The sequence below is a fragment of the Hyperolius riggenbachi genome, chromosome 1 (assembly GCF_040937935.1).
Source record: "Hyperolius riggenbachi isolate aHypRig1 chromosome 1, aHypRig1.pri, whole genome shotgun sequence".
Lineage (NCBI taxonomy): Eukaryota > Metazoa > Chordata > Amphibia > Anura > Hyperoliidae > Hyperolius > Hyperolius riggenbachi.
This window is the reverse complement of record NC_090646.1, coordinates 445726267-445741315: the sequence shown is the minus strand read 5'-3', so window position 1 is coordinate 445741315 and position 15049 is coordinate 445726267. Positions and strand designations below refer to the sequence as shown.

General features: G+C 46.4%; 1 protein-coding gene across 2 annotated transcripts in view; it reads right to left on the bottom strand.

The window, feature by feature from the left end:
* Positions 1 to 1182: 1182 nt before the first annotated feature.
* SPPL3 (signal peptide peptidase like 3) overlaps positions 1183 to 15049 on the bottom strand; it is a 97117-nt gene continuing 83250 nt past the window's right edge. For both annotated transcript variants that reach the window (XM_068238682.1, XM_068238680.1), the window contains exons 10-11: positions 3047 to 3156; positions 1183 to 1419 (exon numbers count right to left, since the gene is read on the bottom strand). In XM_068238682.1, the coding sequence (XP_068094783.1) occupies positions 1348 to 1419; positions 3047 to 3156 (182 nt within the window). In that variant the 3' untranslated portion in view covers positions 1183 to 1347. The remainder of the gene's footprint in view (positions 1420 to 3046; positions 3157 to 15049) is intronic.

Here is a 15049-nt window from a genome sequence, read left to right as displayed (position 1 = left end):
AGACAAAATAGTAAACATTGTAAAGTGCCTCCCAATACTCCACTCGCCAAGCAAGACATAAGGAGCAGATACGCAGGTATGTTATTTGAGCAATCGTGTTTTATGAATGTCTCCATGGATAGCACCCAAGTCTTTAGCTCAGTATTACCTCTTGGTACCACTCAGTGGATGTGGTGATAGGGAAGTATTGTTACAGCATTGCTGAACTCACTGTAGCAGTTAGACTTACCATGTACAGAAGAGATTCAGAAATACGACAGACAAAAATAAAATTACTACAATACCAAAATAGAAAAAAGAAAATATGTATTTACAGGAAGGTAACATTATTATGATGGAGGGAGCGAGGAGCGCAGCAAGTTTAACATGCAAGAGTCAAAGGGAACCGCTAAAAAGGCTGCGCACCAATGAAGACCGGGAGTTTGGAACAGTTCATCTGCCCTAGGTCACTACATTGATCAGAACCAAATACAGTCACTAAACAGGCCATGAGTACATCAGACGAGCACACAATACACTGAATCTGAACCGAGGCTTCACTTTGCTGGGATGGATTAGTCATATAAAGCCAAAGATGAAAGTGCAGGACATGCGACAGAATACAGCAGGCCTGATCTGTCCTTATTCTGTGAATATTTAAACTAGTATATATATATATATATATATATATATATATATATATATATATATATATATATATATATATATATATATATATATATATATATATATATATATATATATATATATATATATATATATATATATATATATATTCCCATATCTTAGACTTGCCCTCTGCAACATGGAACAGGTGAAATGGAATTAAATACGACAGACTATGTATATATAGCGGATAACTCACACACTGGCTTAGATCTAAAAAGTCACTTCACACCACAGAAGATATTGAACTAAAAAACAAGAACAGAAGGAGAGCTGGTAAGAGGGCTGCATTGCTCCCCATGGGGTCTGGTCCCACAGGTCCCCACAAGCTGTAATAGTCTGTAGTTCATGGGCCTTTACCATCACATGCTAATGTGAGATGTAAGCAGTCCAGTCTGAAGAATTCCAGATTTTAAATGCCTTATGATCCCATTGTCACCCAGTCTCTAGCCCGCTCTTCCCATAGGAAAGGAGTCCAATGTTGAGGGCTTATTTAAGGGATTAAGGGCTCACATGGACAACTCATCAGAAGTTTTATTTTCGTTTGATATTTTACAGAAAATCCATTCAGCTGAGGTCCTTCAAATGTAGCTGTGTCTGTTAAACACCAAGTTTATCCAAGGTACAGAAAGCCAAAGTGAAGAAATCTTGCCATATTTGGCCTCTTGTCCTCTCTTCCCATCATACCTCAAGGAAGCGGGAGCTGCTGGCCTTGGTATGGAACGGCTCTGACCACATTCGCCGGAGGTCACCCTACAAAACAACACAGAATTAGACGCAGTAAAAGTATGTCCTAGCAAACAATGATTGCATTATAGAAAGGGTACAAACAGATACAAAAAAGAAAAAGGAAACCACATTCCTGGTAGGGAAAGTTATATGTATACTAGATAATACTAGAGTGTCAGATAAGTAGTAGATTTGATTATGTCAAATGTGACTAAAATAAACATTATGGCAGAAATATTGATATTTTTAAGGCCATGTTTCTATTGTGTGCAAATTCCAAGTGAACACATCCAAAATCTGCAATAGATGTGACAGCCTATTGAGAAGTATTGTTTGTACATAATGTGGGAAATCACAGGTACATGGGCGGGAGAAAAAAAAATTGCTGCCTGTAATTTTCTGAACGATCAGTCCATTCCTCCATAGAGGGGCATAATGCCCCCCCAAACAATGCAGGCGCATCTCCAAGACATATGAGTCGCCTGAAATGCCACACTACACCTTGATCTGCTGGCCCCTACTGGAAAGGAGCCATAATATACCCCCCCCCCCCCCCCTCCTACTTCCCATACCTTTACTGCACCCACATCTGCCCACCCCTTCTGGTCACAGAAAATATAAGAGAGTAGCAACTGTTAAAGACGTTCTCTTCATCTTCGATAGTAAATCTAACCAGAAGGGGCAGGACATAGTAGCCATTTAGAACATGTCTGGGGAACCTTTCTCAGTAGAACCAAGTGAGACAACTTACAATGTAAGGATCAGAAAACCCAAAGGACCAGCTGGAGCTTTCATGGCACGGTTAATGTGTTTTTGTCCCAACAGTGGCCTCAATTCACGGAGCATTATCAAACGTTTATCAAACACTTTATCAAACGTTTGATAATTTACCTCATGGGTAAAATCTTACTAAGGTGTTATATATTTGTTGAACGTTTTATCGGTAAAACATTCGATAAATATATAACACCTTAGTGAATTTAAAATGAGATTTTACCCATGAGGTAGATTATCAAACGTTTGATAAAATGTTTGATAAACGTTTGATAATGCTCCGTGAATTGAGGCCACTGGTGTAAGTTTACAGTGAGGTGACTAGAGGGTGATATGAATACATCTATTGGTTATGGAGAGAGGGTGAATGATGGCAGAAAAAAGTTATATTAAAAAAAAAAAAATGATGTATGGATGCATTTCTGTAAACTGACTTGAACAAACTCCTGTTCGTCAACCTTAAAAATATATGCCACTTCAATTCTTTGCCAGCAAGCGTGGAGAACTGGAAAATGCAGCTGCAAGATTTTCATCCATAGACTACAACTCCTGCCATGCATTGTGGTGGGAGTGCTGGGAACTACAAAATGTGGCATTGTGTGGGCTCTTCGTGGGAAACATGGCACACTTCTTTCAGATGAGAGGTCACAGGAGCAGCCCCAATAGGCAAGTAATGTCACCTGCACTCCCCCCCCCCCCCTCCCTTTCATTGGCACACTCCATTCAAAACTTCCCTCATGCAGTTTCATTTTAAAGAAAAAAAAAATTCCTCCTGGCGCTCAGTCCACTTTAAAACGCTAAACAAAGACCAGATGAAAGATTGGTTCAAAAGCAAGCAGTGCTGTGGTACATGAATGGTGGTAAATGTGATTCATACCTTTAAATAGGCCATGGTGAGAAGCGGTAATAAAGTAAATGGTACCAAATACAACAACGCAGGCTGGGCAGCTCTGTGAATCCGGGAGGCCACCGTCGCTGTTAACAGTCCTATTAAGGAAGAAGAATTGTATTAAGGCTCACTAAAAGCTAAAGTGCCAGTAATAAAGCTGCCAAATGTGATCATCATCCAGATAACATTTAAAATGTTTTACACAACTGTAGATTTTTTTGCTCGTGACCAATAAAGGGGGAAAACAGCATCTTTATGTATGTGGACAGTGACCAAGACTGACTTTGGCAGCATGATAAAGAATATACTTCGAAACAGAGGGCTGTCGCTGCTGTCACTGACTGACAGCATGGTGTTTTAAATAAACATTAAAAGCTAATTTTTACGTCAGAGTAGTGCCAATCCTCTATGTTGCAAGAATACAAATGTGCATAAGAGCACAATAGAGACTGAACAAGAGCAAAAGAGACAGAGCAATAAAGATCAAAATATTCTGAGAAAGAAATCAAGCGCAAAAGTGTCAGTTAGTGTAATTGAAAGAGAAAGTGAAATTGAGCACACTTATGCTCAATTTCTGTTGCCCTAATGATTGTTAAAGAGACTCCGTAACAAAAATTTCATCCTGTTTTATACCATTCTACAAGTTCCAAAACCTATCCTAATGTGCTCTGGCTTACTGCAGCACTTTCTACTATCACCATCTCTGTAATAAATCAGCTTATCTTTCCCCTGTCGGACTTGTCACCCTGTGTCTGGAAGGCTGGCAAGTTCTTCAGTGTTGTGGTTCTGTAAAGCATCTCCCCCCCTCCAGGCCCCTCTCTGCACACTGCCTGTGTGTTATTTAGATTAGGGCAGCTTCTCTATGCTCTCTTATCTTTTACAAGCTGGAGAAATCGTCCTCTGAGCTGGCTGGGCTTTCACATACTGAGGAATTACAGACAGGCAGAGCTGTCTGCACTCTGCAGGAAGAAACAGCCTGTCACTTCAGTGGATGAAAGCTGCAGGGGGAAAGAAACACACAAATGATCTCTTGAGATTCAAAAGGAAGGCTGTATACAGCCTGCTTGTGTATGGATGTATTTTCTATGTGTGGACATACTGTACATCAACCTACTTCCTGTTTTGGTGGCCATTTTGTTTGTTTATAAACAAACTTTTTAAAACTGTTTTTAACCACTTTACTACTGCCCGTACGAATTTCTCCGTCCCTTTTTCCATTCTTTAACCCACAGGGACGGAGAAATCCGTACTTTCCACGCTCCCGCCGCTGCCCGCGCTCCCGCTCGTAAACACGCCGCCGGCCGCTCGTAAACACGCCGCCGCCCGCTCGGAGATCAAAGAATGGGAAAATCCATTCCCGTTCGTTGATCTAAGCCCCGCAATGATCCGCTGCTCTCCGATGAGCAGCGCGATCATTGTGAAAAAAAAAACAAAAACACATTACCAGCCTCCTTATACTTCCTCCAAGCCTCCGGAAGGACGCTTGGAGGTCGCATTAAACAAAAAGTTACTGTTGCCATCTTGTGGCCAAATAGTAAAACTACACCCTAAACATTTTTCACATACAAATGAATTACTTATACACAAAAAATTAACTCATTACCTCCCACACTCCCCTTTTTTTTTTTTTTTTTTTTTTTTTGTAATTAAATTTTTTTTTTTAAATTTACAATTAAAAAAAATACATAAATAGTTACCTTAGGGACTGAATTTTTTAAATATTTATGTCAGGAGGGTACAACACCGTTACTTTATAAACTATGGGCTTGTAATTAGGGATGGACGCAAAACTGAAAAAAATGCACCTTTATTTCCAAATAAAATATTGGCGCCAAACATTGTGATAGGGACATAATTTAAACGGTTTTATAACCGAGACAAAGGGGCAAATACATTTCATGGGTTTTAATTACAGTAGCATGCATTATTTAAAAACTATAATGGCCGAAAACTGAAAAATAATTTTTTCCCACATTTTTCCTATTTTCCCATTAAAACACATTTAGAATAAAATAATTCTTGGCATAATGTCCCACCTAAAGAAAGCCTAATTGGTGGCGGAAAAAACAAGATATAGTTCATTTCATTGTGATAAGTGATGATAAAGTTATAGACGAATGAATGGAAGGAGCGCTGAAAGGTGAAAATTGCTCTGGTGCTCAGGGGGTAAAACCCCTCAGTGGTGAAGTGCTTAACCACTTTTAACCACTTCCCGACCGCCTAACTAGTGTTGGGCGAACACCTAGATGTTCGGGTTCGAGAACGTTCGCCGAACATCGCCGCGATGTTCGGGTGTTCGCGCCGAACTCCGAACATAATGGAAGTCAATGGGGACCCGAACTTTCGTGCTTTGTAAAGCTTCCTTACATGCTACATACCCCAAATTAGCAGGGTATGTGCACCTTGGGAGTGGGTACAAGAGGGAAAAAAATATTTGAAAAAGAGCTTATAGTTTTTGAGAAAATTGATTGTAAAGTTTCAAAGGAAAAACTGTCTTTTAAATGCGGAAAATGTCATGTTTCTTTGCACAGGTAACATGCTTTTTACCGCCATGCAGTCATAAATGTAATAAAGAGAAGAGGTTCCATAAACAGGGACCGGTAACGCTAACCCAGCAGCAGCAGCAGCAGCAGCACACGTGATGGAACAGGAGGAGGCGCAGGAGGAGAAGGCCACGCTTTGAGACAAAACAACCCAAGCCTTGCATGAGGACAAAAAGCGTGCGGATATAGCAATGCTTTTTGCCGCCATGCAGTCATAAGTGTAATACAGATGAGAGGTTCCATAAACAGGGACCGGCAACGCTAACCCAGCAGCAGCAGCAGCACACGTGATGGAACAGGAGCAGGCGCAGGAGGAGAAGGCCATGCTTTTTGAGACACAACAATCCAGGCCTTGCATGAGGACAAAAAGCGTGCGGATATAGCAGCAATGCTTTTTGCCGCCATGCAGTCATAAATGTAATACAGATGAGAGGTTCAATAAACAGGGCCCGGAAACGCTAAACCATCCCAGACGTTCATTGGTCATGTTACTTGGTTGGGGTCCTAGAGTGTTGCGTAGTCGTTTCCAATCCAGGATTAATTCATTTTAATTTGAGTCAGACGGTCTGCATTTTCTGTGGAGAGGCGGATACGCCGATCTGTGACGATGCCTCCGGCAGCACTGAAACAGCGTTCCGACATAACGCTGGCTGCCGGGCAAGCCAGCACCTCTATTGCGTACATTGCCAGTTCGTGCCAGGTGTCTAGCTTCGATACCCAATAGTTGAAGGGTGCAGATGGATTGTTAGACACAGCTACGCCATCTGACATGTAGTCCTTGACCATCTTCTCCAGGCGATCGGTGTTGGAGGTGGATCTGCACGCTTGCTGTTCTGTGGGCTGCTGCTGCATGGGTGTCAGAACATTTTCCCACTCCAAGGACACTGCCGATACCATTCCCTCTTGGGCACTAGCTGCGGCTTGTGTTTGCTGCCCTCCTGGTCGTCCTGGATTTGTGGAAGTCAGTCTGTCGGCGTACAACTGGCTAGAGGAGGGGGAGGATGTCAATCTCCTCTCTAAAGTCTCCACAAGGCCCTGCTGGTATTCTTCCATTTTGACCTGTCTGACTCTTTCTTCAAGCAGTTTTGGAACATTGTGTTTGTACCGTGGATCCAGAAGGGTATAAACCCAGTAATTGGGGTTGTCCAGAATGCACACAATGCGTGGGTCGCATTCAATGCAGTCTAGCATGAATTGAGCCATGTGTGCCAGAGTCCTACCAGAATCCTCATTATCCTCTTGTGAGCATTGTGATAGTTGTGATGCATCATAGTCGTCACCTTCTTCCTGGTCTGCTTCTGCTGACCATTCGCGCTGAATTGTGGAAGTCCAACGTGCACCGCTCTGGCCCTCGTCAGTGGTGGCAGGAAATTCCTGCTCCAACTCCAGCTGTTCCTCCTCCTCCTCTTCGTCATAGCTGCTGGGGCCAGCGTTTCCTGAGGCGGATGGCCTGATGTTGGTACCATCACGCTGATCGTTTTCTCCTTCAGATTCCCCCAGTTGCATCATGACAGCTGTTTCCTTGATTTTCAACATTGACTTCTTCAGTAAACACAGCAGTGGTATGGTAATGCTGACTGAAGAGTTGTCACTGCTCACAAGCAACGTGGATTGCTTAAAATTTTGGAGGAGTTGGCAGAGGTCCAACATGTTGGCCCAATCGGATCCACAGAAGCTTGGCAGCTGGCCGGATGCGCCTCGGTACTGCGCCGTCATGTACTGGACCACTGCACTCTTCTGCTCGCAAAAGCGGGCTAGCATGTGCAGCGTAGAATTCCAGCGCGTAGGGACATCACACAGCAAGCGATGGTGGGGGAGATTAAAGCGCTCCTGCATCTTGGCGAGTGCCCCCGAAGCAGTACTGGAATTTCTGCAATGTTTGGCCACTCGTCGCACCTTCAACAGAAGATCGGCCACGCCTGGGTATGTCCTCAGGAACCGCTGAACTACTAGGTTCATCACGTGCGCCAGGCAAGGGATGTGTGTCAGCTTAGCCAACCTTAAAGCGCGAATGAGATTACTCCCATTATCACACACAACCATGCCCGGTTTCAGGTCCAGCGGTGCCAGCCACAAATCCGTCTGTTCCTTTATTCCCCTCCAAATTTCCTCCCCTGTGTGCTGCTTATCCCCAAGGCAGATCAGCTTCAGCAACGCTTGCTGACGCATGCCAACAGCTGTGCTGCACTGCTTCCACGATCCTACTGCTGCTGGGTTAGCGTTTCCGGATGAGGTACAGCTTTGAGATGCGTTGGAGGAGAAGGAGTCAGAGAGGTAGGTGCTGCTGTTATCCAGTGGGAGGGACGGCGGTGCAGCTGTTTGCAGCGTGGGCAACACCCGCGCCGTAGCAGGTGAGGAATCGCTGCCAGGCTCCACAAGTTTCACCCAGTGCGCGGTAAGGGAGATGTATCGACCCTGGCCGAACGCACTCGTCCAGGTGTCAGTGGTGAGGTGAACCTTGCAGGCAACGGCATTCTTCAAGCTTCGGGTTATTTTGCTGACCACGTGCTCATGCAACTCAGGCACTGCAGAGCGCGCAAAGTGGTAGCGGCTGGGAACCACGTAACGTGGGATGGCCACTGACATCATGCCCTTGAAGCTGTTTGTCTCCACCACTCGATATGGCAGCATTTCGCAGGCCAGAAGCTTGGCTATGCTGGCTGTTACTGCCACGGCCCGGGGGTCATTTGCTGGCAATTTCCTCTTGCGCTCAAACATCTCCGAGACAGACAACTGAACCAGAGGGCTGCACACTGAAGAGCTGTTGGTTGTTGTGTTTGATGAAGACTGGGAGACCTCAAGAGCACTACTCCGGATAGTGACAGTGTCAGCGTCGTCCGATGTTTGTGAATGTTGTGAACCACGCAATGGCTGGGCTACTGCTACTGCTGCGGCGGGTCTGGTGGCGAGTCTGGTGAACCCAAGGGAGGCAGTGTTGCTGGTACCCTGTCCTGTCGAGTTTGCCCACAGAGTGGGATGTTTGGATAGCATGCGGCGGCTCATGCTGGTGGTGGAGAGGTTGTTAATACTTTTCCCCCTGCTCAGGCGGGTCTTGCACACTTTGCAAATCGCCATGGTAACATCCTCAGTGCAGTCTTCAAAGAAAGCCCAGACTTTGGAGCACCTGCCTTGCTGGCGATTTCTGTTTGCGCCTCTTTTGCCTCTCACTTGAACTTCCACGCTTGTGGTGCCTCGTGCAGCAGTGGGTTCTTGAACAGACTCATCTGTGCTGCTGCTACGACGGCGATGTTCTCGTTCACAAACAAAATCTGGGTCTCTGTCCACATTGTCCATACCCTCCTCTTCCATCTCCTCAAACTCGTCATATGTCATTGTGGGGGGCCGCCGCCGTGGAGTAGAGCTCCCCAGAACAACCTCTGCGCAGCTCACTCCAACGTCGTCTTCCAGATCTTCTCGGCCGACCTCCTGCAATTGCAACCCCTCCTGCCCAACTTGCTCTGGGATTTGGGTTTCGAAGTCCTCGGACTCGCCTTGTTGTATTTCAGTGCCCGGTGCATTTCCCACAGTTAATGGTTGTGAATCCGGGCACAACATTTCTGGCTGTTCCTCCATTGACCTTTCAAAGGTGGAAGTTTGTTGGCCTGGGAATAGCTCCTGCGAATACCCCATTGTGTCCTGAGGTAATTCATCGGACTGGTTATCTGGCAGTTGTGTGCGTGGTGTCGCTGCCGGTTGTGTCAGCTTTGTGCCCACTAGCTCCTTGTAACTGGCTGAGGACTCTGACCTCGTGCGTGATGTGCTGATCCAAGTAATTATCTGGTCTTGTTCTTTTGGATCTGTGAGGGTTGTTGTCCTGGACAACATGGGCGGTATGGAGTGGGTTTTCTTGGGTGCTCCCCTGTGGCCTGTACGTGAACCGTCAGGGGAAACACCTCTTCCCTTGCCCCTCCCTCTTTCACCGGATTTCTTCCTCATTTCACTTATCCTTAAAGTACACGCTGACTGGCAGCAGTACAGTGGCAGTACAGAAATGCTATACAGTGGTGGGTGAGCGGTGTACCACTATTGCCAGCAGCGACACAGAGCGCAATGCTATACAGTGGCGGGTGAGCGGTGTACTACTGTTCCCAGCAGACACAGAGTGGCAGTAAACACAATGCTATATAGTGTGGCTGAGCCGTGTACACACAGTGGCAGTAAACAATGCTATATAGTCTGGCTGAGCCGTGTACACAGAGTGGCAGTACACACAATGCTATATAGTCTGGCTGAGCGGTGTACACACAGTGGCAGTACACACAATGCTATATAGTCTGGCTGAGCGGTGTACACAGAGTGGCAGTACACACAATGCTATATAGTCTGGCTGAGCGGTGTACACAGAGTGGCAGTACACACAATGCTATATAGTCTGGCTGAGCCGTGTACACAGAGTGGCAGTACACACAATGCTATATAGTCTGGCTGAGCGGTGTACACAGAGTGGCAGTACACACAATGCTATATAGTCTGGCTGAGCGGTGTACACAGAGTGGCAGTAAACAATGCTATATAGTCTGGCTGAGCGGTGTACACAATGCTATATAGTCTGGCTGAGCGGTGTACACAGAGTGGCAGTACACACAATGCTATATAGTCTGGCTGAGCGGTGTACACAGAGTGGCAGTACACACAATGCTATATAGTCTGGCTGAGCGGTGTACACAGAGTGGCAGTAAACAATGCTATATAGTCTGGCTGAGCGGTGTACACAGAGTGGCAGTACACACAATGCTATATAGTCTGGCTGAGCAGTGTACACACAGTGGCAGTAAACAATGCTATATATAGCGTGGCTGAGCGAGGTACACAGTGGCAGTAAACAATGCTATATATAGTGTGGCTGAGCGAGCGGTGTACTACTGTTCCCAGCAGCGACACACAATGACTGGGGGGACCCTGGCTAGCGTGGCTGGAGCGCGAACTACCCTGCCTGCCTACCCAAAGCTAAACCCACAGACAAATGGCGGAGATATGACGTGGTTTGGGTATTTATTCACCCGAACCACGTGACCGTTCGGCCAATCAGAGCGCGTTCGGGCCGAACCACGTGACCCGTTCGGCCAATCAGAGCGCGTTCGGGGTCCGAATCACAATCACAGCGCTAGCCGAACGTTCGGCCATGCGCTCTTAGTTCGGCCATGTGGCCGAACGGTTTGGCCGAGCACCATCAGGTGTTCGGCCGAACTCGAACATCACCCGAACAGGGTGATGTTCTGCAGAACCCGAACAGTGGCGAACACTGTTCGCCCAACACTACGCCTAACGCACAGAGGCGGCCGGGAAGTGCACCCCGCAAGGACCGCCGTATAGACAAATGGCGGCGGTCCTTGTAGGGGCATGGGCGGAGCGATCGCGTCATCCGTGACGCGATCCTCCGCCGGCGCCTGTCACCGCTCGCCCGCCGCAACATCCCGCCGGCTATACGGAAGCGCCGGCGGGATGTTAACCCCGCGATCGCCGCATACAAAGTGTATAATACACTTTGTAATGTTTACAAAGTGTATTATACAGGCTGCCTCCTGCCCTGGTGGTCCCAGTGTCCGAGGGACCACCAGGGCAGGCTGCAGCCACCCTAGTCTGCACCCAAGCACACCGATTTCTCCCCCCCCCCCCCCCTGCCCCAGATCGCCCACAGCACCCCTCAGACCCCCCCCCTGCCCACCCCCCAGACCCCTGTTTGCACCCAATCACCCCCCTAATCACCCATCAATCACTCCCTGTCACTATCTGTCAACGCTATTTTTTTTTTATCTCCCCCCTGCCCACTGCCCCCTCCTGATCACCCCCCCACCCCTCAGATTCTCCCCAAACCCCCCCCCCCCCCCCGCCTGTGTACTGTATGCATCTATCCCACCTGATCACCCGTCAATCACCCGTCAATCACCCGTCAATCAGCCTCTAACCTGCCCCTTGCGGGCAATCTGATCACCCACCCACACCAATAGATCGCCCGCAGATCCGACATCAGATCACCACCCAAACGCAGTGTTTACATCTATTCTCTCCTCTAAACACCCACTAATTACCCATCAATCACCCATCAATCACCCCCTATCACCACCTGTCACTGTTACCCATCAGATCAGACCCTAATCTGCCCCTTGCGGGCACCAAATCACCCGCCTACACGCTCAGATAGCCCTCAGACCCCGCCTTATCAATTCGCCAGTGCATTAGTTACATCTGTTCTTCCCTGTAATAACCCACTGATCACCTGTCAATCACCCATCACCCCCTGTCACTGCCACCCATCAATCAGCCCCTAACCTGCCCCTTGCGGGCAATCTGATCACCCACCCACACCAATAGTTCGCCCGCAGATCCGACGTCAGATCACCTCCCAAGGGCAGTGTTTATATCTGTTCTCTACCCTAAACACCCACTAATTACCCATCAATCACCCCCTGTCACTGCTACCTATCAGATCCCTATCTGCCCCTAGGGCACTCAATCACCCGCCCACACCCTCAGAATGCCCTCAGGCCCCAGCCCTGATCACCTCGCCAGTGCATTACTTGCATCTATTCCCCCCTCTAATCACACCTTGAGACACCCATCAATCACCTCCTGTCACACCCTAGCACACCTACCCATCAGATCAGGCCCCAATTTGCCCCGTGTGGGCTCCTGATCACTCGGCCAAACCCTCAGATCCCCCTCAGACCCCCTTCCGATCACCTCCCCAGTGCATTGATTGCATCTATTTTCCCCTCTAACCACCCCCTGAGACACCCATCAATCACCTCCTGTCACCCCCCTAGCACTCCTATCCATCAGATCAGGCCCAATACAACCTGTCATCTAAAAGGCCACCCTGCTTATGACCGGTTCCACAAAATTCGCCCCCTCATAGACCACCTGTCATCAAAATTTGCAGATGCTTATACCCCTGAACAGTCATTTTGAGACATTTGGTTTCCAGACTACTCACGGTTTTGGGCCCGTAAAATGCCAGGGCGGTATAGGAACCCCAGAAACGGACCCCATTTTAGAAAAAAAGACACCCCAATGTATTCTGTTAGGTGTATGACGAGTTCATAGAAGATTTTATTTTTTGTCAAAAGTTAGCGGAAATTGATTTTTGTTTTTTTTTCACAAAGTGTCATTTTTCACTAACTTGTGACAAAAAATAAAATCTTCTATGAACTCGCCATACACCTAACGGAATACCTTGGGGTATCTTCTTTCTAAAATGGGGTCACTTGTGGGGTTCCTATACTGCCCTGGCATTTTAGGGGCCCTAAACCGTGAGGAGTAGTCTAGCAAACAAATGCCTCAAAATGACCTGTGATTAGGACGTTGGGCCCCTTAGCGCACCTAGGCTGCAAAAAAGTGTCACACACGTGGTATCGCCGTACTCAGGAGAAGTAGTATAATGTGTTTTGGGGTGTATTTTTACACATACCCATGCTGGGTGGGAGAAATACCGCTGTAAATGGACAATTGTGTGTAAAAAAATCAAAAGATTGTCATTTACAGAGGTGTTTCTCCCACCCAGCATGGGTATGTGTAAAAATACACCCCAAAACACATTGTACTACTTCTCCCGAGTACGGCGATACCACATGTGTGGCACTTTTTTGCACCCTAACTGCGCTAAAGGGCCCAAAGTCCAATGAGTACCTTTAGGATTTCACAGGTCATTTTGAGAAATTTCGTTTCAAGACTACTCCTCACGGTTTAGGGCCCCTAAAATGCCAGGGCAGTATAGGAACCCCACAAATGACCCCATTTTAGAAAGAAGACACCCCAAGGTATTCCGTTAGTAGTATGGCGAGTTCATAGAAGATTTTATTTTTTGTCACAAGTTAGCGGAAATTGATTTTAATTGTGTTTTTTTCACAAAGTGTCATTTTCCGCTAACTTGTGACAAAAAATAAAATGCCCTGGCATTTTAGGGGCCCTAAACCGTGAGGAGTAGTCTTGAAACGAAATTTCTCAAAATGACCTGTGAAATCCTAAAGGTACTTATTGGACTTTGGGCCCTTTAGCGCAGTTAGGGTGCAAAAAAGTGCCACACATGTGGTATCGCCGTACTCAGGAGAAGTAGTATAATGTGTTTTGGGGTGTATTTTTACACATACCCATGCTGAGTGGGAGAAAGATCTCTGTAAATGGACAATTGTGTGTAAAAAAAAATTAACAAATTGTCATTTACAGAGATATTTCTCCCACCCAGCATGGGTATGTGTAAAAATACACCCCAAAACACATTATACTACTTCTCCTGAGTACGGCAATACCACATGTGTGGCACTTTTTTGCAGCCTAACTGCGCTAAGGGGTCCAAAGTCCAATGAGCACTTTTAGGCTTTACAGGGGTGCTTACAATTTAGCACCCCCCAAAATGTCAGGACAGTAAACACACCCCACAAATAACCCCATTTTGGAAAGTAGACCCTTCAAGGTATTCAGAGAGGGGCATGGTGAGTCCGTGGCAGATTTCATTTTTTTTTGTCGCAAGTTAGAAGAAATGGAAACTTTTCTTTTTTTTTTTTGTCACAAAGTGTCATTTTCCGCTTACTTGTGACAAAAAATAATATCTTCTATGAACTCACTATGCCTCTCAGTGAATACTTTGGGATGTCTTCTTTCCAAAATGGGGTCATTTGGGGGGTATTTATACTATCCTGGAATTCTAGCCCCTCATGAAACATGACAGGGGGTCAGAAAAGTCATAGATGCTTGAAAATGGGAAAATTCACTTTTTGCACCATAGTTTGTAAACGCTATAACTTTTACCCAAACCAATAAATATACACTGAATGGGTTTTTTTTATCCAAAACATGTTTGTCCACATTTTTCGCGCTGCATGTATACAGAAATGTTACTTTATTTGAAAAATGTCAGCACAGAAAGTTAAAAAAATCATTTTTTTGCCAAAATTTATGTCTTTTTTGATGAATATAATAAAAAGTAAAAATCGCAGGAGCAATCAAATAGCACCAAAAGAAAGCTTTATTAGTGACAAGAAAAGGAGCCAAAATTCATTTAGGTGGTAGGTTGTATGAGCGAGCAATAAACCGTGAAAGCTGCAGTGGTCTGAATGGAAAAAAAGTGGCCGGTCCTTAAGGGGTAGAAAGCCCTAGGTCCTCAAGTGGTTAATGTGGCGGGGAGCGGCGAAATTGTGACAGAGGGGAATAGGAGATGTCCACTAACGCACTCGTATGTTTACTTTTGTGCGATTTTAACAATACAGATTCTCTTTAAAGAGAACCCGAGGTGGGTTTGAAGAATATTATCTGCATACAGAGGCTGGATCTGCCTATACAGCCCAACCTCTGTTGCTATCCCTAAACCCCCCTAAGGTCCCCCTGCACTCTGCAATCCCTCAATCACAGCCACGCTGCTGACAAACAGCTTGTCAGAGCTGGCTGTGTTTATCTCTATATAGTGTCAGTCTGCTGCTCTCCCCGCCTCCTGCAGAACTCCAGTCCCCGCCTG